Genomic DNA, 25,978 nt, shown 5'->3' with positions numbered 1-25,978 from the left:
TTTCATCCACGAAAGCTGATGCCCAAATAAACCTGTTAGTCTTTAAGGTGCCACAGGACTCCTCGTTGTTTTTGCAGATACAGACTGACACGGCCACCCCTCCGAGACTATACAAAGAGGGTATTTTTGTGGTACAGTTAAATGAACAGCAATCCTGTTGGGTATCTTAATCTAGTGTGATGTATTCAATCATCTTTGACCTAAGTGAGCCTTGCCTTGCTATGATTTGTTGATGTAAATTCTTTAGCCTGGGCAGATAGTTCCCTCACTTAAATTTTTGCATGTGATCTCAAATTTGCATGCAGTGAATCAAGAGGGCCAGGTTTTCCTTTCCCAGTAGTTTACTAAACAGGTAACAGTAGCCATTCTGGCACTGACTTTTGTAAGGTAAGAGTCAGTGAAAAATAACCATGGTGCTGACTCTTCAATAAGCTAATGGGATTTAAAATATTCCTCACTATTAGCTGTTTTCATGAGATGCATGCAAAATATTTCCCAGCAAGCACTGGAGTATAATGTAATCTCAAGAATGAGATCTGGCACTAAAGAGGCAGAAAAGTAGACCTTGAATGTGCAGCTCTGATGCAGCCATTTCTTCTTCCTCGCTCTCAAAAGAGCTCCTTTTCACAGCAATTTTACTTAGAAGAAGGGCTCTATTGTCATCCTGCAACCCAACTTAAATACGACATCACCAGTCACTGAAAAGAACTTACTGTGACTCTATTTTGTATCTGATGAGTTGGGAACATTGGAATGGGTTCCCATGATACCTGAATCCCTAATTTCATTTGTTGGTGGGTTCACACATACAGGCAGTCCCCGGGTTACATACAAGATAGGGATTGTAGGTTTGTTCTTAAGTTGCATCTGTATGTAAGTCGGAACTGGCGTCCAGATTCAGCCGCTGCTGAAACTGACCAGCGGCTGACTACAGGAAGCCCGAGGCAGAGTTGCTGTGCCCTGGGCTTCCTGGAATCAGCCGCTGATCAGTTTCAACAGGCTGAATCTGGACGCCAGTTCCGACTTACATACAGATTCAACTTACGAACCCCAGACGTCCCCAAGTCAGCTGCTGCTGAAACTGATCAGCGGCTGATTCCAGGAAGCCGGGGCAGAGCAACTCTGCCTCGGGCTTCCTGTAGTCAGCCACTGGTCAGTTTCAGCAGCGGCTGACTTGGGGACGCCTGGGGCAGAGCAGCTGGGATGCTGCTGGGTTGCTCCAGTAGCGCCGCTCCTCGGCGCCATTGGACCAACCCAGCAGCACCCGAGCTGCTTTGCCCCAGGCATCCTGATTCAGCCGCTGCTGAAACTGACCAGTAGCGGATGAATCAGGACGCCTGGGGCAGAGCAGCTGGGGTGCTGCCGGGTTGGTCCAGTTAGCGCCCAGAACGGCGCTGCGCGACCAACCAGCAGCGCCCCAGCTGCTGTACCACAGGCGCCCGGAGAAAAGCCTGGTCTGCTGGCGGGGGGGAGGGGGGGCGCACTAGCTACGCCCCCGCTCTCCCCCAGCAGACCAGGGAGATGCGGGCGGCGGGATCGAGACACGCTGTGGTCCCGCCGCTCGGGTCCTCCGCGGCTTTGCTCCCCGTCTCCCTGGTCTGCTGGGGGGAGGCCCCCCCCAGCAGACCAGGGAGACGGGGAGCAAAGCCTCGGGGGACGGCAGCAGCGGGACAGCCGCGGCACGTCTGGGCTGTCCCGCTGCCCGCGTGCTCCGCGCCTTTGCTCCGCGTCTCCGCTCCACGTCTCCCTGGTCCCCCCCCAGCAGACCAGGGAGATGCGGAGCAGCTTTTCTCACCCCGGAGTATGCGGGCGGCGGGACCATGGCGCATCTGGGTGTCCCGCCACTCCTGTTCTCCGAGGTGAGAAAAGCCCCATTCGTAACTGCGGAGAAGTCGGATCCGCGTAACTTGGGGACTGTCTACTTACCTTCGTTTGGGAGGGAAGATGAGTGATTGGCACCACTTGTGTGCATTGGCAGAGGAGGTTTGCCACTTCTAGCCAGGAGCAAGCTGCTGATACATAAACAGGAAGTGGAGGTGTTACAAAACAGTGTGTGAGAGGAGACTAGGAAGGCTAAATGACTGTCTCCTAGCTTAATAAAGATGTCTGAGAAGCAGAAGCTGGAATTGAATAGAAGCCAATATAGCTCCCTTGACTCCTTCACTTTGTGCCCCAGCATTACTCTCAGCAGGGATATCTATGTATACTAATGGTAATGGAGTCTCTTGATCAGTGGTTGCTGTAGGGGTTGTTTTTCGTTCCTACTCTATATATCTTACATACCTATCTGACATCAGACTGGTGGGTGTTTTGATTTTTTTTTTTTTTTTTTTTAAGGGCTGTCAATTGACTTGCGTTAATGCCTGCGATTAAAGCAGGACAGGATTAACGCGTTAAAAAAAAAAACACGTTAATCGCAAGCGTTAATGCTGTGCTGCCCCTTTGAAGTGCCACTCCGGCGCTTCAAAGGGGCGACGCATTAGGAGCCGGGGATCAGCTGGGCACTCCAGCTGATTCCTGGTTCCGCTGTTGCCAGAGTGGCACTTCAAAGGGGCTTTGCAACGTGAAGCCAGGGATCAGCTGGTTCCCCAGCTGATGCCAGTCTCCTAATGCGCTGTCCCATTGAAATGCCACCACAGCATTTCAAAGGGGAGGTGCACATGATTAATCACGATTAAATTTTTTAATCGTGTGATTCATCACAATTAAATTTTTTAATCTCTTGACAACCCTAGTTTTTATATATAATTGGATTCCAGGGAAATTTCTTGATCACACTAGAGTTTAATGCAAGTCAAATTTTAGGCTTCAGTATTTGATGGTTCTTCTTTATTGTGTTTGCATCCCATACATAGTGTCAAGGGATACTAGTTTGTGGTGCCATATAGCACACTACACAAGGCCTCACTGAAACACAAGGACAAACCATACACTTCCATAGGGTAATTAATCTGGCTGTGTACTGTATGACCCCAGAGATCCCAATTTTCTGGAAGGGTTCCTGGATTTCTTGAAGCATCAAAGTGTAAAAAGCAGAAGGGTTTAAGGAATGAACATCTTGGGCTTACCTTTTTTTTAAATCTCTTATAGGTAAAGTTATGAAGCTGAGCCCCAAAGCAGAAGAAGTTGCTACTTTCTTTGCAAAAATGCTTGATCATGAGTACACTACAAAGGATATCTTCAGGAAAAACTTTTTTAAAGACTGGAGAAAGGTACAGACCCCTGGATTGGGAAGACAGCCGACACTGCCATTTTCTCCTGAGCACTAGAGAGAGAACAGGGGCTACTCTGACTTGGTGCACAAAATGCTAGTGTGAGAGAGCAAAGGGCTGCCTCATATTAGCACTGAAGATTTCTGTTTATGCTGTAGTTTTCCAGGAAGGGCCTCATGGTAAATATTTCTTAAAAGAAGGATCGACCTTTTGCTTGTGTGACATGGTAGGTATGGCTGAGCTGATCATTACATCTGGAAGAAAATTTATAATCATCACTGATAAAGTTGCAAATGAAACAAAAAGTAGCGAAATAATGATGAGGCCAGGGTCACTGATACAGAGCAATTAGGATTGGTTGGTAAACTAGGTGCAAGCAAACAGTTTGCATGTGAATACTGCGAAATATATCCATGTAGAAACAAAGAATGTAGGCCCTATGTACCGATGAGGGCTTCTATCCTGGAAAGCCATGACTCTGATAAAGATTGGGGTCGGGTCATGGTGGATAGTCAGCTGAACGTGAGCTCCCACTGTGATGCTGCGGCCAAAAGGCAATCCTGAGATGCATCGACAGGGAGATATCGAGCAGAGGCAGAGAGGTTATTTTACTTCTGTCAGTCACCGGTGTGTCTAGATCTGGAATCTTCTGCCCAGTTCTAGTGTCCACAATACAAGAAGGATGTTGATAAATTGGAGACGGTTCAGAAAAGAGCTAGGAGAATGATTAAAGGATTATAAAGTCTGCCACAGGTCGAAGGAGCTCAGTCTGTTTAGTTTACCAGAGAAGGTTAAGGGGTGACTTGATTATAATTTATAAGTACTAACATGTGGAACAAATATTTCCTAATGAGCCTTCTGGCTAGCAGAGACAGTTCTAACAGGAACCAGTGGCTGGAAGTTGTAGCTAGATAAATTCGGGCTGGGAATAAGGCGCACGTTTTTACCAGTGAGAGGAAGTAACCATTGGAACAACTTACCAAGAGTGTATTCTCCATCCCTGATGGTCTTAAATCAAGACTGAGTGTTTTTGTAAAAGCTCTGCCCTAGGATTTATTTAGAGAAGTCAGTGGCCTGCTATACAGGAGGTCAGAGTAGACAATCACAGCTGCCCATTCTGGTCTTGAAATTTTATAAATCTGCCCCACTGAAACTGTGGAAATGAAGAGCCATCACTACTTGCATATCAGAGGTTAACCTCTTTCTGAGTCTTGCAAAGCAAGAGCGTCACCACCTCAACCGATATAACCATGCAAAGAGATCAAGCATATTCAATCAGCTGGCCCTGATTTCTTAGGTGGCTTCTCCTTCCCCTGTACCTTCAACAGTTCTTGAATAGCTAAATTGTGTGAGAGGCTACTGTGTAATAGAATATGCCCTCATAATGCTTGCAAAGATGGGACACAGTCTTAATGTTCTGTGTCCCACAGACAATCTCTTCATCCTTTTCTCATTGGTCCTGGCTAAGTTGAGTACTTGAAGTTGGCAGCTCTTTGACTGACAGATGGCAGCTGTGTGTATTAGGAGCACTTGCCCTTTGATGCCTTCAAAGGACCGGGAGGGGCAATTAAATATCCTTATTCTAACTATAAGAAGGTTCAAGCTCTACTTTCATCCTCCCAGGAAATGACTTCAGAAGAAAAGAGCACCATCACCAGCCTCAGCAAGTGTGACTTCACCCAGATGAGCCAATATTTCAAAGCTCAGTCAGAAGCTAGGAAACAGATGTCCAAGGAAGAGAAACAGGTATTCTAGGGAATTGTAGACAACGTTTTTGGCCATTGGGGTGGCTTTTGATCAAAATTCTTTACTTGTTCCTCTGGCCATAGCATCTGTGTAGAGTCTGTCACTCCTCTCACATTGAAGAGGTTTGTTAGAACCTTTGCCACTCAGTGTGGGCAGACAGAAGTATTGTGCCTACACCGAAAAGTCTGTGTGTCTACTGATCTTACTGTGGTGATTGAGGGCACGTCTACGATAAGAAATAATTTTGAAAGAACTAAATTCCAAAATAACTCCTGAAATAACGTCTCCCCACCCTGGGGGAACCTTGAAATTAGTCTGAGGAAGGCTCCATTATTGTGGATGTATTACCTTGACTTAGAGCACTAGGGAGTAATTATTTCGAATGACTCTGGGGAGCAGTTATTTTGAAATAGCAGCAGTCGAGCATCCTCACTACCGCTATTTTGAAATAAGTGTTATTCCCCGAGGAAAGCAGGAGTACAGATTTCAAAATAACCAGCTTGTTATATCGAAATAACAAGCGTGATAAGGTGGAAGCGCCACTTATTATTTCAAAATAAGGGGGGTGATTTTGAAATAACTCCCTAGTGTAGACCAGGACTAAGAGGCCAGCAGCTTTTTCTCTAGGAACATCCCTGAGATTCTGTATAGCACTTATGTTCCTCTAACAGGTTTGCACAGGTTCTAGCTCGAGCAGTTTTGAGTAAGAAACCTCCGCCTATTGATGATACGACAGTTCTGTAGTGCCTTTGGTAATAAACTTATAGTCTAACAGTCCTAAGTGCTGGGCTTCAGAGCTCCTCTAATTGGAGCTGTGATGGTTTTCCAAATACAATTGAACCCCGTGGTGTCAGGATTCAAAGGCTCCCAATATGCAAGAGAGACTGATTCCGCTGGCTTTTAACCTTTTATTTAATAAATGAGGATTGACACATACCCCACCCTGCATAACTAATAGAGATGGGGCTTTTTATCTGCTTCTCGGTTGGTACAACTGCCTCTAAGGATTCGTTGATTTCATCATACCTTTCAACTTTGTGGTATTAGGTCTCAAAGTGAAAAGCTTTTTTTTTATTTATTTTTTTATTTTTTTAACAACATAATGATAAATGCAGTGGATCAAAAGCCCTTCATCTTGATGTCTGCGGCACTTGGGAAGAGGGCAATGGAGAGGCAGTTGGTTTGAGGAAATAGGACAGACCAGAGAAATGTAATGACAATTTTAAAAAATAGTACATGATACATATATAACATTTGGCTATTAATAAGAGTAAGATTTTGTCACGGATATTTTAAATACAAGTCGCAGCCAATAAAGAATAATTCACAGAAGCCTGTGACTTGCCTGACTTTTACTAAAATTATTCCTGAAAATATGGAGAGCTGTGGGGTCCCCACCCTGCTCTCAGTGGCTGAGCATCTACCGGGGTCTCAGATCAGAGGTCCAAGGTCTCAGCCATTGTGGACTGAAATCTTTAAGTCCATGACTTCGGCGACCTCTGTGACAAAATTGTAGCCTTAGCTATTCGTTCCTGACTTTTAATTCCTGTTTGTCTCACCATTTGAATTGCGTGTCCTGGGCAAGACTGCCATGTTCGTACAGCACCTACTACAGTGGGGCCCCAATCCTGATTGGGCTTGTAGGTACTACTGCAATACAGATACTAAATACATTTTGATGCTGAGCTACGCGTGTCTTTGGGTACACTGCAGTCTCCCTGCTTTAATGTCTTTCTAGAAAATCAAAGAAGAGAATGAGCGGTTACTAAAAGAATATGGCTTTTGTATCATGGATAATCACAAGGAAAGGATCGCCAACTTCAAGATTGAACCTCCAGGCCTCTTCAGAGGGCGTGGCAACCATCCCAAAATGGGCATGCTGAAGAGACGGATCATGCCAGAAGACATCATCATTAATTGCAGCAAGTGAGCATGGGATGCTTTGCACCTTGCTTTGCTTACTAGTTAGGATAACTTTTTTATCATATATATATAAATTGATGTAGCATCTAAGAATTTAAAAGTACCTGCAGTGAGTTTTAGTCATTTTAGGGGTGTTGAGGGTGAGAAATATGTAAAGAGAGGCTTGTACACAACTGATGGTTTCATTGTAAGCTCACACAGAGATCTCTGTCAACACACCTCCGTGTTGATCAACACCAGCATCTCTGCTGTTACAGTGCAGGACAGCTCCTATTAATTCTTGCTCCAAAGGGCACTTCTCATATCTGAATGTCCCACCTGACTTTTTCATGTGTCCTAAGAGGCAGCAGGCCATGTGAAGGGTCTGCAGCCTTCTCCATGTAGACTAGCGAAACTGCAAAAACATTCCCAAATCAAAGCAAAGAGCTTCCCAACAATGGTACATATCACAGTAACTAACAAAAAGGAACAATTTCATAAAACACTGAACATGGCTATGAATCTCTGACTTGCAGTTTGATTTAACTTCTATCCCGCTCCAAAAATGCATTTGCCCAGACCAGAATAGGGAGAGAGACTTGCTTAATATTTACATTTTACTCCTTGCTGGTCATCTGTATTTTGTCATCTAGGGTCTATTAACACCATTTGTTTCTTCTTGCTGCTTCTGTCACCTTGTGCAGGGATTCCAAAGTTCCCCCACCTCCTCCAGGTCACAAATGGAAAGAGGTCCGGCATGACAACAAAGTGACCTGGTTGGTGTCATGGACTGAAAACATCCAAGGATCTATTAAATACATTATGTTGAATCCCAGCTCTAGGATCAAGGTAATTGTTTTTCTGGGTGGTTGCTTGGCCATGTTAAATCTTAACTGGCTCTCTTTGGAGCATGGGAAGCAGGGGGGAAGTAGACACCTAGCGGTTAAGGCAGGAGGCAGTGAAGCAAGACTGACTTTTTTCTTAGTTGCTTGGCCTTCGTTTTCCCCCTCTGCCAAATAAGGGGTAATAACTATTCTGCAGGAGTATGGAAGTATCTGTGAAGGATGTTTGGATTTCTAAATGGAAGCCTTTTGTGGTGTTGAATAAGTTTAAAAGAAAGTTTATACCCCAAAACCAGTATTGATTGACCTTTTCCTGTTTTAAGTATTTGTCTCTTAAGTTTGGCCTGATCATGCAGTGAAGTCCTAACCACATGCTGGGCATCAAACTATTGAAAAAGCATAAATCCCAGCTATGTTAATTCACTGCAAGATGGAGGAAGAGGAGAACAACAAACCTCGCTGTGAGCTTGGATAACTAGTTATTGTCAAATCATGTAAAACAAATGATGAGCCTTGAAGGTACTCAACTTCCCTTTTTAGTAGGACAGGTTTTTGGGAAGGCCTTCTAAGCAGGAAAATTGTCTGTTTAAAAAAAAAAAAGGTCACCACGTTTACAGGATGGCTCCCCTGGAGCAAAAATAAGAGTCTTGTCCCATCCCACATGCAGGAGATCATTCCTGATGACCAACAGTGAGTGTGTCGTCACACGCATCTAATGTGCTATTCAAATTGCTTGAAAGTGAATTCACTCAGTTGTCTTTATGGCTTTATTGAGCGAGTCTCTGATTGTGAGGGGGCATCTCGGAGAAAATAGCAATCTCCTTAATAGAGGAAGGGAGCACCTTTGTACGTGGAGGGGTCTGGAAGACAGAGTTCCTCAGCTGACTGTTTTCTTACTTCTGTGGAGGCACTTGACGTCATGGCTACTGAACTGTGTGCAACTGCATGAATTCCCGGTGGTGTGCACATAGGCTTGAGCAGGAATGCTCTGCTTCTGCTGCTCATTTTCAGGTGTGTTAGCTTGCTCGTGACTGTCTCTGCAGGGCGAGAAGGACTGGCAGAAATACGAGACAGCTCGGAGGTTGAAGAAGTGTGTGGATAAAATACGGAATCAGTATCGAGAAGACTGGAAGTCCAAAGAGATGAAAGTGCGACAGAGAGCCGTGGCACTGTACTTCATTGATAAAGTAAGGGTTGATTTCTGGCAATTTTTTCTTCTTGCCTCATTATGAATAAAGATACAAAGTTGTTGGGCACCTGTGCCTAAGCCCAAATAAAACTGATAGAAATGCTTACACGCTGGACAGTGTAAATAAGGGAGTTGAAGGGTTTTGAGAGAAACTACTGGTTATTTTATTAGAAGTCGAGTCCTCAGAGTACCCGGAGGTCTCCTTCTGGACTGATTCTGGCCTCCCATTCCTCCCAATTAACTGGAAATCCAGATCAATAGACTGCCATACCAAACACGGCTATGCTGGGCAGTATTGTATCAGCCAAAAGCCACAATTAGGTTAACTCCACATCCCCGAGTTGGCTCAGTGGGAGCTCTGCAGGTGGGGGTAGGCCCTTAGCTTCCAGTAGTTTCCAACTCCTTCTGGAATGTTTTGCTTTTTATTACTACTTAGGTATGAACGTCACGACTCTCACATGAACTGTGATAATTGCTCTTGCCACACTTAAGAAAATTATAGTCAGTCACCATGTTTGTACAATTGTAGTATTTAAAGCTATGTCCCTAATAGTGATAGCACCGCTGTGTGGCTTCTGTGACCAGTTAATTATTCATTCTGATCAACATGGATTGCTTTAAATCACAGTAATTTTAGTCATGATTTAAATTAGCAAGCAGGAAACTGTATGTAAATAATTTCTTTTAATCTTGTTTTGAATGCATACTTCTTAGTTATTTTCCTAAAGGAAGGTTCATTCTCACTAGTAGATAATGTTAAAATATGTTTATTTCCCATTTATATATGGCTTCTAAATGGAATACTACTTTTGGCCAACCAAGAGGGTACATTATATCTATATATGTTTATTTAAGCAGTTGTATAGCATAATCTACACTTACATCGTTTGTTTTTTTTTGCCTTGACAATCCCTACTGGGGGCCTATCTGCATCTTTGAGCAATGAATTTCCACTTTATGATGTCTAAATATCTTTGAAAATCTGGCCCCATGTGAGATGGCAGTAATAGATTGTGTCATCTCCCACCTCTTCTCTCCCAAAAGTAACTAAGGGTATGTCTAGATTGCATTCCTCTTTCGAGAGAGGAATGCAAATGCAGAGGAATGAAATTGCAAACGAAGCGCGGATTTGAATTTTGCATACTTCATTTGCATAATCGCGTCCGGGCGCTATTTTGAAATACCCTATTTCGAAAAAAGAATCGCTGTCTAGACGCGGTTATTTTGAAAGAAAACCCTTCTTTCGAAATTACCCTTAAACTTCATTTTATAAGGAGTAAGGGTAATTTCGAAAGAAGGGTTTTCTTTCGTCTCGACAGCATCTCAACAGTGTTTTTTTTCGAAATAGGGTATTTTGAAATAGCGCCCAGACACGATTATGCAAATGAAGTGCAGGAAATTCAAATCTGTACTTCATGTGCAATTTCGTTCAGCTGCATTTGCATTCCTCTCTTGAAAGAGGAATGCAGTGTAGACATTCCCTAAGGCTCTAGGTTTTCTGCAGAAGAGAAGCTGAAAGTATTTACATTTGGAAAAACGTATATTTCTCATTTGCCCCACTGAAAGGCGGAAGAGTGACATTTAGAAAACTTGAGCTGTTCTCAGACATTAGCTGTTTTCCCTCTGGTGTTGCATACTAATTTAAAAAGTAACAACATTTAACTTATTAGAATTTAAAGATTCATTAATCTTTTTATTAAGTAATTTTAATTATATTAAACTAGAAGATTTACCTGGCATTGCTTGGATGCTTTGTCACCCCAAAAATATTTTCACTGGAGACCACCCAGGGTTACACTAGTATGGGTTTATTTCCACTAGGTAAAACTAAAGAGGAGAAAGCAGCCACCAAAGGTTTAAGCTAAAGAAGATAGAACTCTCTCGCACTCATGCAAGCAAGCAAGCACATACCCCTCCATTCATTCACTCATTCACACCCATTCATTCCTGCCCTCAGGTAACCACACACTTACACAGACATATGGGTTGCAGAAGGAGCCAAGGCATGTCTGCTCATCATGGCTGGGGAAGCTGGTCAGGAGGGACACTGAAGAGGAGCTTCTCAGGATCAGTGGAAGGAAAAAGAGAGTCTCACATCTGCTCCTTCTCTTTATATAGTCTGAATGGGTCCTGTGACTCATTTACCTTGTCATCAGGGAGCATGCCCAGACTTCCCTTCATCCAGCAGAGAGCATGCCCAGACTTCCCTTCATCCAGCAGAGAGCATGCCCAGACTTCCCTTTATCCAGCAGGGAGCATGCCCATACTGTGATAACTCATTGCCATGTGGTCCATTGTTCCAAGCCTTCTTCAAACACTCTCTCTCTCTCTCTCTCCATTCACCCAGGGGAGAATGCAGCTTAGGGAAAGTTACAAGCAGGGTGACTGAGAGTTACAAAGATTACAAAATTGCAGTTTACAGTAAGTTTGAGAGTTACGCAGATTACAAAGTTTGACAAAGATCGCAATGAGTTACAGTTTAAAACCTTAGACCTTACAGTTTGGTGTAGCTTCAGAAAATCAATTTATATAAATCTAGTGAGCTCAGGCAGAGGCTTTTTTTATGCAACATGCTTAACCCAATTTTTTTCCCTTCATTTAAATCAGTACCCAGGGGTAGTGCAGGGGTTCAAGGGTTCAGTATGCAATCCCTCTCTCACTGCAGGAGTTTGTGGCCAGGTGAGAAGCGCCTCTTCATGGTCGCTGCAGCTCCAGCAAACACAGCTGGGGGAGGGATACATGTTCCCTGGCTGTAGCAGGTCCAGGTTTGTCTGCACCCTGCATCTTTCCCCCCAACAGAAGTGAGGCAAACTTCACTTTACCCCTCAGTCCCTGACGAAGGGAAACTGCTTAGATGTTCCCATATGAATCATGGCAGAAGGAACTCACCCCCCCTACACACACTGCATCCCCCCCACCACCACCATGGGCGCCTGGGGATGGAAGGCTCAGGGCTCGGGGCACTTCTGGACTGGGGGGGAGAGGTAAAGAAAGGTCAGCCCCTTTCACCTGCCTGGTGATTGGGTCTCTTTTCTGTGTGGTTTTCTGAGAAGTAATCCCATTCCAGGAACATCTCATTCTCCTGGCACAACCAAACCCTGACCTTGTTTTAAGTTAGGATAAGAGGAAGCTGCCTACCGATTGATGGTCCTAGCTCTACGGCTATGTCTATACTATGAGTTTTCTGGGCAAAAAAATGTGCAAATGGACTCATTTGCATGAGTTGCAATCTCATTTGCATATTTTCTGCTGATCCATTTTTGCACTGGGTTTTTGTGCAAAAACAAGTAGTATGGACGTTTTCTTTTTGCGCAAAAACCCCTTTTCCCACAAGATCGGTGTATCTCCTTTTTGGAGGCATAAAGATCTAGCAGAAAAATGGTTTTTTGTTTTTTTCACAAAAAGAAAACGTTCGCACCACTTGTTTTTGCACACAAACCCCAGCGCAAAAACGGATCAGCAGAAAATATGCAAATGAGATCGCGACTCATGCAAAACTCATAGTGTAGACATAGCCTTAGTGTTTAGGAGGAGTTCTTGAACAAACAGATGAACTATCCCTCATATCTACCCCTCTGATACTATCCCTCATATGTAGCTGATTAGACTTTAACATAGGTAGTCATGTCAAATGTAATTTGGCTTATAAAAAAGTATATTAATGTAAATAAAAAAACATTTAAAAAATTCAGTTTTTATTTATCTTGATATTGATGTAATTTTTTTTATATCTTCTCATTGGCTCTAGGCATATATCTTCCATTGCACTTCATTGTGTCTCCATATTTTTATATTGTAGCGTCAATAACCTGAGTTTCATACCTAAGTTATTTCTTTTATCTTCTCTAAATATTCATGCTTCCCTTCTGTTCAAGGATCAGGCATGGGGTACCATGCCAAATCAGATACTCTGGTTTCTGGGCAGGACAAGTCTCCTTGGATGAACCCACAGTCAATAAATTATAATAGCAGTTTGAAATGCCAAACTTTTTATCTTGGTTCCATTTGCTCACCTCCCCTTCTCTTGCTTAATTTGTAGCTTGCCCTGAGAGCTGGTAACGAGAAGGAAGAAGGGGAGACAGCGGACACTGTGGGCTGCTGCTCTCTCCGTGTGGAACACATTAATTTGCACCCGGAGTTGGATGGCCAGGAATACATGGTTGAATTTGACTTCCTTGGTAAAGACTCCATCCGATACTACAACAAAGTCCCCGTTGAAAAGAGGGTGAGATGTTTCCCATTCGTGTCCCTGTGCAATATTACAAGGAGAGGAGGAACAGGCTGGTGGAAAGTCTCCAGAAGTGGCAATTCCTGTACGTCATGTGTTAGCGAAATGTGAAGGCAGAAAATAAATTAGCTTATCTTCTGATCTTCCTTTCTTGTGGAGTCGTAAGGCTGCCACCAGTGTGGCTCTGATGTGAAGTAATCATACTGGGGCTTTTAATGAGGTTTCTCCTTTTTCTAACATCTCTGTGCTCTGAGCGGGTGTCTGTTTCATCCATTCTAAACCCATGTGACCAGCAATGGTTATTTTAAAACCATGATGTGGGAGTGTTGCTAGTCTGTATTTTTTTTTCCTCTGTGGTAGACTTCTTAGAGATGCAGTCGTGTCCGCAACGTCCCCAGCAAAGCTAAACCAGCAGTGTGAAGGGCACAGGCTGGCCAGCACTGGGCTACATTGTTACTAGTGTAGCAATAAGTAAACTTGGAGTTATGCTCAAAGATCATGGAAATGTGCCGAGAGATTGTTTTTGTTGAAGCTTGTGTCTGAATGTTTGCCCTCAGTGAGCTAGGCCCTGCTCTCAGGTACTCTGGTATAAATCAATGGAGCAGCTTCTCTGAAGTATGTCTGACCTGAGAACTATTGTACAAAGTACATATCTGCTGACTGAGACCTTTCTGTCCCTTGCAATATTGATTTGCTTTGTTTATATTAAGTCCACCTGTTCTATCTCTGTAGTTACTTGGAAAGCTCCAAAAGAAACCTCCGTCCATTCAGTATAAGCAGAGACATTTTAAAAAGCCAAGAAGTTAACACTGTATTTATTCTTGTGTGAGAAGTAGGAATCTGGCCTGCTAACAATACATGTAGCGCAGTGTATAAAATACCGTGTCTGTAATGCTGTGATAGATTGAATGACACAGAGCAGTAAATGTTGACTGACTTTTTCACACTGCCATCATTATAGAAATGAGGAGACGGGAGAGTTAAGAAAGAAAAATCTATTATTTTGTTTTTAAATTCATTGGCATTAGTCCTTCTCTGGGTGTGTTCTTTAGGAGTTAACAGTGGGGGAATGGATTGAAATAAAAATCCCTGGGTATTTGGTGTCTTGTTTTCAAATTCTGTTGCTGAAAGCTTGGAAGTTGAGTTTTAAAGGGATTTCAGAGCTCTGTAGAGCAGAGAAACCTGATCTGTCTCCATACTCTAGGGCAGCGGTTCCCAACCACCGGTCTGCAAACCCCTGTCTGCTGGGCCGTGGCACTGCCAGGCCACACCCCAGCAGCAGAGGGAGTGGTCCACTGGGCAACCGCGTGTGTTGCGGCTGCCTTACTGGCTGCCTACTGGAGCAGCCTTACTGTGGCCCCAGCCTAGCTGGCGGGGCCATGTGATCGGCATCTGCAGTGCTCAGCTGGTGCCAAGTGCCACATGGAGCCCGGGCTGTGGTGCTCAACTGGGGCCAAGCGCCACACGGGGCCTGGCTGCTGCGGTGCTCAGGAGTCCAGTGCAGTGCAGGCTCCATGCAGCCCTCCCGCTACGCAGGGAAGTGCTCTGCACTCAGCTGGCAGCTGGGAGGCAGTGGCAGGCTAGGTGAGGGCGGCAGAGCAGGCACGGGGGCTCTGGGTGCAGAGCTAAGGCTGGAGGGCTCAGAGGTGGGGAGGGGCTGACACTGAGGGGCACTGTGACATCCAGGATGAGGAGCTGGCATGGGGGACTATGGGGGTGGGGCTAATAGTGAGGAAGCTGGGGGGGGGGACAGAGTGGGGACAGGACTAATATTGGGGCCCTAGGGGACTAGGGGACTCTGAGGATGGGAGGCTGGCACTGTGGGGATTGGGTGCAGTGAACTCAGGGGTCAGTGGCTGGCACTGAGAGATAGTGGAGGGGTAAGCAGCTCTAGGGGTTAGTGCTAGCTCTTGGGGCTGTGGCTTTTTATACTGTGAACTGGTAACATTGTATTTGCACGTTTGAATATTCATCGTTTGCATAATGAATATGCAAATATAATGTTGCTGGTCCGCTGAAAGTTTGTGAATGGGTTTCCGATATACTGGTCTCCGATATAAAAAAGCTTGGGAGCCAAGATTGTTCTTCTGTGTAAGTGCTTGTAGTGTAGTTGTGTAAAACCTCCAACACAACAAGGGTTGTCACATTGGCTTGGGCCTGAGATGGCAACCCTTTCTGATGGGAGGAGGATCAGAGTGCACATTGGGCAGGAAGGGGGCTATGCGAGTAACCTTGTTCTACCAGGGAAAAGTGCCAGCTTGGCTTTCTTCATCCAGGGCACGTAATAGCAAAGGCAGCAGCAGAGTCTCCCTGAGCCTTGTCCTAGAGGGATGGCCTCAGAGGCGGGATGGGCCGTGCGTTCTTTGGCTGTTCTGCTGCCCGAGAGGAGACATCGCACAAGCTCTAGTGATGACGTGGGATGTGGACACCTGTCCAGTAGGAATGTGACCCAGTTCTTCTCAGATGAGTCACCAGGAGCCTTCAGAAGGGAATAACCTTCAGGCACTGCTGAACTGGGCCCCCAGAAGCGAAAGGCTCTCTATCCCCTTACCCAACCTCAGGGCCGCCAAGTCGCCTCACTTTGCCTTGTGATGTATATTTTTCCCTTCTCCTTTCTATTAGGTTTTTAAGAATCTTCAGCTGTTCATGGAGAACAAGCAGCCTGAGGATGACCTTTTCGACAGACTTAATGTAAGCAACAGCACTGCTCCAGAGCCCCGCCCCGAACCCTAGCAATTCTTACTGTGCTGTTAGTCTAACATAGTGTGACAGCTCTGTTGCTTGGGCCCGTCAATAGCAAATTGCCCTGCCACAGGGGAGGCCTAGATTTCATCTGACTGTTTCCAGGGGGGCTGGCAGAGACTGGCACAGCAGCAATGACCATCTGTCTCCAGTAGGGATGTGCACATTTCAGTGATGAGTCTAAACCCTTAGCCTTTAAGCAGGTAGGGTTGCTCTGAGTAGGAGCTTGTTGCCTTGCAGTGGCAGCCTGAGCATGGGGAGGAGGCGTGGGATGGCTGAGGGTAGCTTGGCTGTCCACCACGCACACATTCAGATCCAGTTGAACCCTATGAAGGCAGCTTCAGAGGGTAGTGCTGAGGGTCCCTTCTCAGTGAGAGAGACTCACCCCCACAAACTGGGGCCAAAAGTGTAACTGAAGGAAGACTAATCACTTTGCCATTCGTTCAAGTGGTCATATCAGATGCTAGTTCCCCCTCCTCCCTAATCTCCGTCAATGCAGGTCTAAAGGCCAGTTCCATCCCAGCCCCTTGTTCACTTTGCCAATAGTTGTGGCTATTCCATGTTCCTTCTTTTTCCTATATTGGCCTAAGGAAGACAATGCAAGGTTCCAGGTATGGCTTGCATGTTCTGCTTGATTGGCTCATAGTATGTGCACCTAGAAATTCACAGCTAGCCCTCTGAGCCAATGGCAAGAATGTGAGTCCAGCAAGGGTACAAATGTTCAGAAGGATTCTAGTCCTAGTGCTGGAGAGACTGAAACCTTAAATTTTTTTTCTGCTCCCTTAGACCAGTATCTTAAATAAACATCTTCAAGACCTTATGGAAGGCCTGACAGCCAAGGTATTCCGTACTTACAATGCCTCCATCACGCAGCAGCAGCAGCTGAAGGAACTCACTACCCGTAAGTGCTACTGTCTACCTAGCCTCATTTGTGGTGGTGATTTATGTGGTGGTAATGCCATGGGGTGGATCCCTGCTGTGCCTGGCCAATGAGGCCTAAAACCCTAGGAAGAGGATGAACAAGTTACTTAGAATGAAACGTGACTTAGGATTTTCCACATAAATTCTGAAAGTTTGACCTCTCTTGAAGTGGTTAAGTTAGAGAGAGAGCGAGGGCTCTGGTCCCCCACAAGGCTGCATTATCCACTCCAGTGGCACAAGGCAACCTCAAAGAGGACTTTGCCGGCTTCCTAAGGATACCAGATGGCATAGGGTTGGCTATTCTAGACCTAGGCTACTCCCCTTGCAGCCCCCAACATAAGAGAGGTGGCTGAAGTGAGAGTTTGAGAGATTTGCAGCTGGTAGCCCGTCCGCAGCTGCCAGAACAGCCCTGTGACTCCTGGCTTGCACTGGGGATGGGCCACTGACCCCAGGATTGGGGTGATGCAGAGTTGGCCTACAGCCATCCTGCTGCACTGGTACCATCATCTCCAGGAGTGCTGTAGTCAGCAGATAGGTGTCCAGAACCTGCCCCCTCACTGTCTTGAGAGGTGTTTAGCTTAAGAAACTTAAAATTCGAGAAGTAACCATTTGAGGTGGTGAAAGGGGGAAGAGGGATTATGTCCTGGAAAACCCCTCCCTCTGTGCATCTGGGGCGTGCGGGCCAGCATTCCATCCAAATGCTGCACCCCACACAAATGAGCTAACTCACCTTCGAAAGCCAGGAAAGACTTTTTCCTACAGAAGGGCGCCTGGAAGCTCAGCACAGTTAAGGGTCAGGCCCAAGTTTGCATGCTACGAAGAATAGCCCTGGCTTACCCTACTTGGACTGATAGGTGTGCTGCCCTCTCCATTGTTGACTGTGCTTTGCTCTTCTCTGCTGAAATTACTCCAGACTGTGGTGCACAAAATGAAACATGGAATCTTTAACTTGGTGCCAGAATAAAATTAGGCTTTGGGATTTCAGTGCACTGCTGAGGCGTACTAGAATACTAACTTAGCCTCATTTAGTGCCTATGAATCAATAAAAGCTGTGGCACACATCCATGGCTGCTTGACCTCTGAGAGCTGTTTCACCTGCTTTTCAACTTTTTCAGCGGATGACAACATCCCCGCAAAGCTCCTTTCCTATAACCGTGCCAATAGAGCTGTTGCTATTCTTTGTAACCACCAGAGGGCGCCACCAAAGACCTTTGAGAAATCCATGATGAATCTACAAACCAAGGTAATTTTTTAGTCTCCTTTGGATTAAAGACAGAGCTGGAAACCACTTTATTCCCTTTGTTTTGAGTATATCATTTGCATCTAGCTATGGTGTATCAAACTGCACTGAAAGGGACTCTGCTTTCCATTGCCTCAGAGTGCTGGTGTGGCTGAGCCTGAAACCACTGTCTCGAAAGCCGAGTCGTCTGGTTTTTAAAAGACAATCTCAGACTGAAGCTCCACCTTGAAGACCAACCATCTCATACACACGCGCCCTTCTCCACATGAATAGAACAAAATCGGCCACTTCTCAGCTGACTTTCTGCCCCAGATCAATCAGGTGCCCGGGGCCTGAGCTGGCTTTCTAGGCCAGAAAAGTCCCTCGAACGTAGTTCTTTCAAGATGCTGTTTTCCCCTCAGCGGACTCTGATTGCACTCTGTGGACACTAGAGCTTAATTTAAAACCACAGGGCTTATCTCTGGCTTGTGGCCCTGAAAGGAAACCAGAGTTGTGTGTCTGCTCCCTTCCGAGTGGCCTGGGAGACCATTGTATCAATGCACTCTGTTCCTCTACCTCGACCTCTTCCTTTACAGATTTTCTGCTGAAGGCCATGAGGTCAAAATGTGGCTAGGTCTGTTTGCAGCATTACTTCCTTTAAAATAGCCTTCACCATAAGGTGTTCTGTGTTAGCACTGGGATGTTCTCTTGCTTCTGTAACACTTACCCTGACTTCCCCTTCCCCTGAATTTTACAATTGAATTGAGAGCTCTTACCTTGGGAGGTTTTAAAATAGCAGTTAAGTGCCGAGGACCTGAGAATCTTTAAACCTTACTAGATCCCAAGCTTAAGGCTGACTGTCTAGATCAGTGTTTCCCAATTTTATTTGGCCACAGAACTCTTTTGAACTCAAAAGAATTTTGCGGAACCCCTAATAACAGTCTAATATATGGAGCTGAAAAAGTAGACCACAAGTAAGTAAAGATAATATTAAACAAATGCTTAACAAGGTCATGAGATCAACATTTAGTTTAATTGCACAAATTTATAAACAAAAATCACATACTAATTATTACTATTATTATTATTTAAATCATAAAATGTTATTGTAATGGAACATTTCTCGCAGAACCCTTATTTTCACTTCACAGAACCCCAGGGTTCCGCAGAACACCATTTGGGAAACGCTGGTCTAGATTCAGTGTTTGCTATTTTTGGAAGGTTACAAGAGCATGGCATCCTTGTGCTTGTGGGCATAAACTGCTCACCAACTTGGGTCAGGAAATCTCCCTCCATGGGATTGTCTGGCACATTGAAATGCATTTTTATTGGGTTGCATCCAGCATACTTGGGAGAGGCTAGCTGACTAAATGGGCTGTTGGCCAGCTCTGCTTTGGCAAACCTTATTGTAGTTCCGCTCAGTTCCATTACTCAGATGCCAATTCCTGGGCAGTAACCGGAGGCTTTCCCCTACCCTATTGCCTTCCGCACGGAACTGCCCATTCCGATGCCTCAGGAGCCCCTCTCTGGGGGAGAGACGATCCCCCTGCACCATCCCCAAGCTGGCCTCTGTGTGCAGCACATTTGAAAGGAAATGTAATTAATGATGTAGAGTACGGATGTCAATGGATACTTGGGTAATGGATTAACCGATAAGTGATCGATTACCCAATAAGCAATTGCTCATTGGTTAACAATCCTGATTAATCACAACAGCCTCCAGTCCCCCTTCCCCCTGCATGTTCTCTGCATTTAAAACTCAGACCAGCAGGCTGGCTCAGTCCTAGCTTGCTAATCCAAGTTTTAAATGAAGAACGTGTAGAGGAGCCTCCTACTACCCTGCGCTATTACCTCTGTATCAGAGACCGCGCAGGGTGGCAGCAGCAGCCTCTGTCTGCAGGAGTCTAGAGTTCCCCATGGACAGAGGCTGCTCCTGCATCCCATGGAGCAGCCTCTGTCTGCAGCAAGCCCAGGCCTGCCGTAGACAGAGGCTGCCTGGGCCCCTGGTGAACAGGAGCTGCTGCCAGCCCTGTCCTGGGGGCCGAGTACAGAATTACTGTGTAACTGCTAAGAAACGTAGCAGTTACATGATTATTAAAATAAATTATATCTAACATCCCTAATGTGGAGTGACTCCATTTTCCAGTGTTCACCTGGAGGCATCTTGGATGGGCTTGATTGGCAGAGGGCAAGTGTATAGCAGATTAGGCACCTCGAAGGGATGCTAAGTCACTTTTGAAAGCATTGGCCCAGTGGTTGACAATTTAAAGTCTGCTCTGGGCTCATCCCCTACTCGGACATCCACTGCAGTGGTTGAATTCCAGGCCATTTGAGACAGATGGCTTTGTTCATAGGTTTGAGCAGTTCCCCTGGATAACCGCAAACTCCTGTTCTGTAGTAATGGGTGTGATTCCTAATTCCCTATTCTCTGGGGTTTTGCCTCTTCTAGATTGATGCCAAGAAGGACCAGTTAGCCGATGCCAGGAGAGAACTGAAAAGCGCCAAAGCAGATGCCAAGGTCCGGAGGGATGAAAAGTCTAAAAAGTAAGTCTCGCTTTGGAGTAGACAAGCTTGAAAGGTCTCATGTGGTAGCACAGTCGACAATGGGACTGTTACTGCAATAGCAGTGCTGCTTTAAATTGCACACACACAGCATCTACACATCCTCCTCTCCCAACTTATGGTCCTTAGTGAGGTTTTGTCGTGTTCTCCCTCCCTCCCCCGCCCCCGCCTACGCCTTCAGGCCTGCATTATTGAATGGCCGTTTCGCTGAGGCGCGCTGTGGAGTCTGTTGCTGTTTATGTGGTCAGTAGTGAGCTGCACGGAGCTCTGCTTTTTGCAACCTACTCTCCTCCAGTGCTTCCTTCAGCTCAGCATGTGACTGACAGTTTAGCAAGCTGGAAGCAAGTCTGAGAGGAGAGAGCAGAACATTCCTCGGTAACCCCAGGTCTGTCTTCAAAGAAAGCTGTGTGTGATGACTTGGCCAGACCCCTCTCTGGTCTGTTCCACCACATAGATCCTCCCCACTTACCTACCTACCTCTCCCTGGAAAAAAGTGAGCAATGTGCTTTCCAAGCATAGGCAGTGGATGGTATCTTAGCTTCTGCTCCAGTGGAGACTGCAAAGCAGCCTGGTGGGTGCTGAATTCAGAGACCAGATAGGAGTATACAGTTGTACTTAGACTTCCAAGAGGGCACTCTACAAACAGAATAGGAAAAGTGACCCCTTTCTGCTCAGACTTAATACAGTGGTCTTGTCCCATGCCACATCATGCAGGAGCGGCCTGCCTGGCTTTAGACTGGGGTTTCCCTTTTTTACAGGAATAGTAATGAACCAACACTAGAGTCCTGAACAAATTCCCACTTGGGTAACCACACTCAGTCTCTTTAAAACCTCATCAAAGAGCTGCCGCTGCTACCACATTCTCAGTTTTGTTACTGAACTGTTTCAAGTGTTGTCACCTTTCACCTTGGTGATGGCTGTCCCACGGTGCTGATTGGCATTGCTTGCCAAGCACTGGATCTGCAAGTTGCCGGAGTCCCTTTGACTCCCCGACAAAGGCCTAGCTCCTTTCCAAACAATTCCCTGACAGTTGCCTCCCACGCAGGACAGTGGAGAGCAAGAAGAAAGCCGTGCAGAGGATTGAGGAGCAGCTGATGAAGCTGGAGGTTCAGGCCACAGACAGAGAGGAGAACAAGCAAATTGCCTTGGGCACCTCCAAACTCAACTACCTGGATCCCAGGATCTCAGTTGCCTGGTAAGCACCGCTCTGGAGAAGATTCCCTAGCCTCTGGGCTAGGCCAACTGCCCCACAGTGGGGGGGAAACTTAGCACAGCTCTTGCTTGACCCTCCCTGAAATCTCAGCCTCCCTGAATCTCTCTTGTGTATTAGACTGAACTGAAGATTTTTTTCCTAAGAGCATCTTCCAGCAGGAAGGAATAGCAGTGTCTCTGGGACCAAAAGGGCAGCAATTGTTAAACGGCGGTGTCTTAATTTAGCATCAGTGGAGCTAGAGACAAGCGTACTAGGCAGGCGTCCTTCCCCTTCTTCTCCACTTTCCTAGCACATCTCTTTTCTTACCTGCAATTGCCCCGCCCTGCTTGTAGTTTCTGAGCTTTCTGAATCATGCCAGTTGTGCGTGGAAGTAACTTCTAACCTAGACGCTCTCAGCCTAATCTCTATCAGACGAAGTTGGGGATTCTGCACCACCAGTGGTGAATTTTAGCCTTTGTAAATTGCCTACGGAATTAGAAATCCCTAAGGCAAAGAGTTAGCAGATACCAAAAGGTTTCCTTTACTTTTTCATTGCATCCATACAGATAAGTGAAAAATATGTTTTGCAGCCTGAGTGATTCTTAGCAAAGACACACCTCTCCTGTGCTTGCCATTAGCCATCCTAATTAGCTTTGCTACTGGCAATTGCAGGATGGTGTGCAACTTGAATGCTAGCCTTGTGAATTCAATCCATCCAAAGTAGCCCCAGCGAGTGATTAAAACAGCTTGGCCTTGCCAGCCACAGCACTTGCCACATGGCATCAGAAAGGTGATGTGCACTAATGTCTGAAGCGTGACTGCTGATCAGAGATAGGGACACATGGGGCGTCCGCAACTCTGGATCTGGCATACTGGGCGATTCAAGGGCTATGCAAAGAAAGGTAAATGTGCAGCAGACAGGATAGGTGAGGTTGGGGGAAAAGGAGTTGCAGATTGTAAGGGGTTTAACACAAGGATTGTGTCGTCATGCCCTTGTGTCATGCCAGCCACTCAGTGGAGAGCTGGCCCTGATTCTCCTCTCTGCAAATATTAGGGAGAGGGACAACTAGCAGTAAGCTGAGTTGGCTAGGAATTGTGAATGAGGGTCGGCAAGGCTAGTGGGAGGATCAGGCTGGCAGGGAGGCAGCTTTGTGTGAGCTAATGAATAGTAGGGATGTAATAGGGACTGGACTCGATGACCTCTCCAGGTCCCTTCCAGTCCTAGTATTCTATGAATAGTGTATTTGGTTAAATGATTAATCGATGCTCATCAGTTAATGCTACCGGCTACAGGCTACACGCAGCCCCTCTTCTTCCTCTTCCTCCTCTGTGGCTTTGCAAGTAAATTTTTTAGTGGGCTGGCTTGAGCCGGGACTGAGCCAGCCTGCCTGCCCACCAGCTCCTAAAATGCTTTTTGTGCAGATACGCAGCAGGGGTAGCTACCGAGGCCCAGCACAAACTGGGACTAAGCCAGCAGCCTGCCTGCCTGCCAGCTTGAGAGCTACTTTCAATGTAAAGCCACTTATTGGGTAACCTTTGTAACTGACAAAAGATTTGTTGGCTACACGGTTACCGGAGTACACACAATTTAACATCCCTAATGGATAGAGGGGCACAGAGAGAAAGAGGAGAAGTGTTGCATTGGAGCAAAAAGGCTAATGATCCTCTGACGGGTGTGTTCCTATTGGAGAGCGTGTTTATATGCATGGGTGAGTAACTTCTGTCTCCTTCTCTCCTGCAGGTGTAAGAAGTGGGGGATTCCTGTAGAGAAGATTTATAACAAAACCCAACGAGAGAAATTTGCCTGGGCAATTGACATGGCAGATGAAGATTATGAGTTTTAACCTGTTTTTAATGAGTTGGATTTTATGGAAAAAGGGGTGGGGGGAAGCCTGGTTTTAGGGAGATTGATAAACTGTGAGCCTTACTTGTCCTAATTGTGGGGAGGGGGTAAGGAGGGGCAAGCAAGCATCCGACAAAGAAACCAACATCTTTGAGAAAAGATAACCCTGGAAATATTATAAAGGAGCTGAGCCAGTTGTCCTATGGACAACTTATATAAAAATGTTTCAGAGATCCAAATTCTAGCTGTATGGTTTTGGTTTTTTTTTGTTTTCTCTTGAGGCAGGGCAAGTGAATGGGAGATTTGTCAACCTTCCACCAGGCAAATTTACCATTACACTGAAAAGGTTGGGGAATCTTTAGCTACTGTATACATGATCCAATTATATTGGTGCGTTTTTACAGTTAGGGTTTTGCAATAACTTCTATATTTTAATAGAAAATGAACTCCTCAAACCCCTGCCCCTCCCTCTGCCCCATTTCAGGAATTTAACAAAATTTAAAAACCCAACGCACCTGACGCAGCTGTCACAATGGTCATGGAGGTACCTGCTGTTGTTTTTTCTCAGTTCTACTCAAAGCAATCGTGGCATTGGAACATAAATTTAATAAAAACCCAAAACAACCCACCGCATCTGTTCAAAGCAAAGCATGATGGGAATATGCTCCTGACTTGAGTGTTCTCTTTTAAATGTGAATTTTTATTTCTTTTAATTATTTTAAAATATTTAAATGTTTTTCTTCTTGATCTTAAAGATCGTGTAGGTTTTGAGGGGAGGGTGGGGAGGGATGGATGAGTGGGAGGGGAAGGATGAGTGTGGAATTTGAGGAGAAATGAAATCAGTGACAAACAATTTTCCCATCATCCTTTGTGCTGAGCACGCTGTATACATTTAAATTATACCCACCTTTTAGGTTTGGCAGGCTGTTTTCTTTGCTTTCCCCCCTTTTTCTAGCCCCCCCTCCCCTCTTTTACTTGAAAGATTTTATTGTGTAAAAAGTTTCACACAGGTCAATAAATTTCGAGGGAAATGAGCATTGGTCCAAAAAAAAAAAGGAAAAATAATCAAGATTTTAGGGCTTTTATTTTTTCTTTTGTAATTGTGTATAAAAATTTTAAAAAATAAAAAGCAGAACTTTAATGTGAAACCTTTTTTTTTGCTATAATCATTAGTTTTAGAGGCATTGTTAGCTTAGTGTGTGTGCGAAGACCATTTCCCACAGTCTTTCCTCAACAAGTATCTTCTATTTTTATCATGAATTCCCTTTTAATCAACTGTAGGTTATTTAAAATAAATTCCTACGATTTAACCGAACGTTGCCTTTTGTGTGTTCTTCCATCCAACTCTCCAGGGGGCCAACATCAGCCTCCAGCAGCGACAGCATCACAAATGGGGTGTGGCTTAGGTGTGACAAGGCAACTTACTATCCCTTCTCCTCGATTATGCAAGCTGCCATAACATGGTCTGTTGGACTGGACACCAGGAGAATAGAAGGGTAGTCCTAGATCTGCCACTGATCTGATGGGCACCTATACCTCTGACTTCCTGCCATTTGTCTGTCTCGATTGAGTGTTTCAGGACAGAAATGTTGTCATTGTATTTATACAGCACCTAGCACAATGGGCCAGTCGCCATAACACACAACACCTCACGCTGTAATGTCATTGCAGCTCGGTGGACTAGGCCTAGTTCTTCGGCTGGGTCAGTAGTTGGATATGGGAACATCAAAGAGAACCAGGGGTTCCAAAAAGTGCTTTTGGTGATTGTCGGTAGCACACCTCTCTCTGAAGCTGTAACCTGGTATGGCGCATGGGGCACTGGGTGACTGGCCCTGCCAGCTTTTTGATGAGGTCTGACATTGAGTTTCTGACTGAGTGCTCTAAGGATCCTGTGGAATTTTCTACCCCAGTTGAGGGGGTTTTGTCCTGACATTCTGCTCTCATGCTGCCTTTCCAAACTCTTCTTTGTGCCTGGTGTTGGCTGACTAGTCATCACTGGTCTCCAAGCTGTTGTGTAGTGTTTGCCAGGCGCTGTTCAACGGCTGCTTTTCATCCCAGTGCTGGTGGAATGCACACTGCCCTGGGGTCCAGAGTAGTGCCTACTCCTCCAAGCTTTCCACGCACTGAGCTGTAGTTGATGGGCGTTCATTGTACAAGGCAAGGCTGTCCTTTGGAGATCCGTGCTGAAGAAGGGGCTTGTCTCTTGTGTGGAGCTATGCAGAGGGACTGGAGCAGCTACGTGGGAGTGTTGGAAAGCACTGAGCTGTGGAATGAGGAATACAGCACACTGCAGGGCTTAGCAATGGCTCATGCAGCCAGGGGAGCTATCCACTGGTGGAGTGGAAGAGGAATACAGGCCAGGTGACAGGAGACTTCCATC

The 25,978-nt window shown here is 45.6% G+C and overlaps 1 protein-coding gene across 2 annotated transcripts in view; it reads left to right on the top strand.

Annotated features, from left to right (window-relative positions):
- TOP1 (DNA topoisomerase I) overlaps positions 1-24,913 on the top strand; it is a 91,663-nt gene extending 66,750 nt beyond the window's left edge. For both annotated transcript variants that reach the window (XM_006121884.4, XM_075901327.1), the window contains 12 exons: positions 3,091-3,212; positions 4,836-4,958; positions 6,697-6,884; positions 7,565-7,709; positions 8,746-8,889; positions 12,931-13,116; positions 15,742-15,810; positions 16,648-16,762; positions 17,898-18,025; positions 20,451-20,545; positions 21,609-21,758; positions 23,497-24,913. In XM_006121884.4, coding sequence (XP_006121946.1) covers positions 3,091-3,212; positions 4,836-4,958; positions 6,697-6,884; positions 7,565-7,709; positions 8,746-8,889; positions 12,931-13,116; positions 15,742-15,810; positions 16,648-16,762; positions 17,898-18,025; positions 20,451-20,545; positions 21,609-21,758; positions 23,497-23,599 — 1,568 coding nt within the window. In that variant the 3' untranslated portion in view covers positions 23,600-24,913. The remainder of the gene's footprint in view (positions 1-3,090; positions 3,213-4,835; positions 4,959-6,696; positions 6,885-7,564; positions 7,710-8,745; positions 8,890-12,930; positions 13,117-15,741; positions 15,811-16,647; positions 16,763-17,897; positions 18,026-20,450; positions 20,546-21,608; positions 21,759-23,496) is intronic.
- The last annotated feature ends 1,065 nt before the right edge of the window (positions 24,914-25,978 follow it).

Source organism: Pelodiscus sinensis, chromosome 18, assembly GCF_049634645.1.
Source record: "Pelodiscus sinensis isolate JC-2024 chromosome 18, ASM4963464v1, whole genome shotgun sequence".
NCBI classification, from domain to species: Eukaryota; Metazoa; Chordata; order Testudines; family Trionychidae; genus Pelodiscus; species Pelodiscus sinensis.
This window is presented reverse-complemented; position numbering and strand designations above follow the sequence as displayed.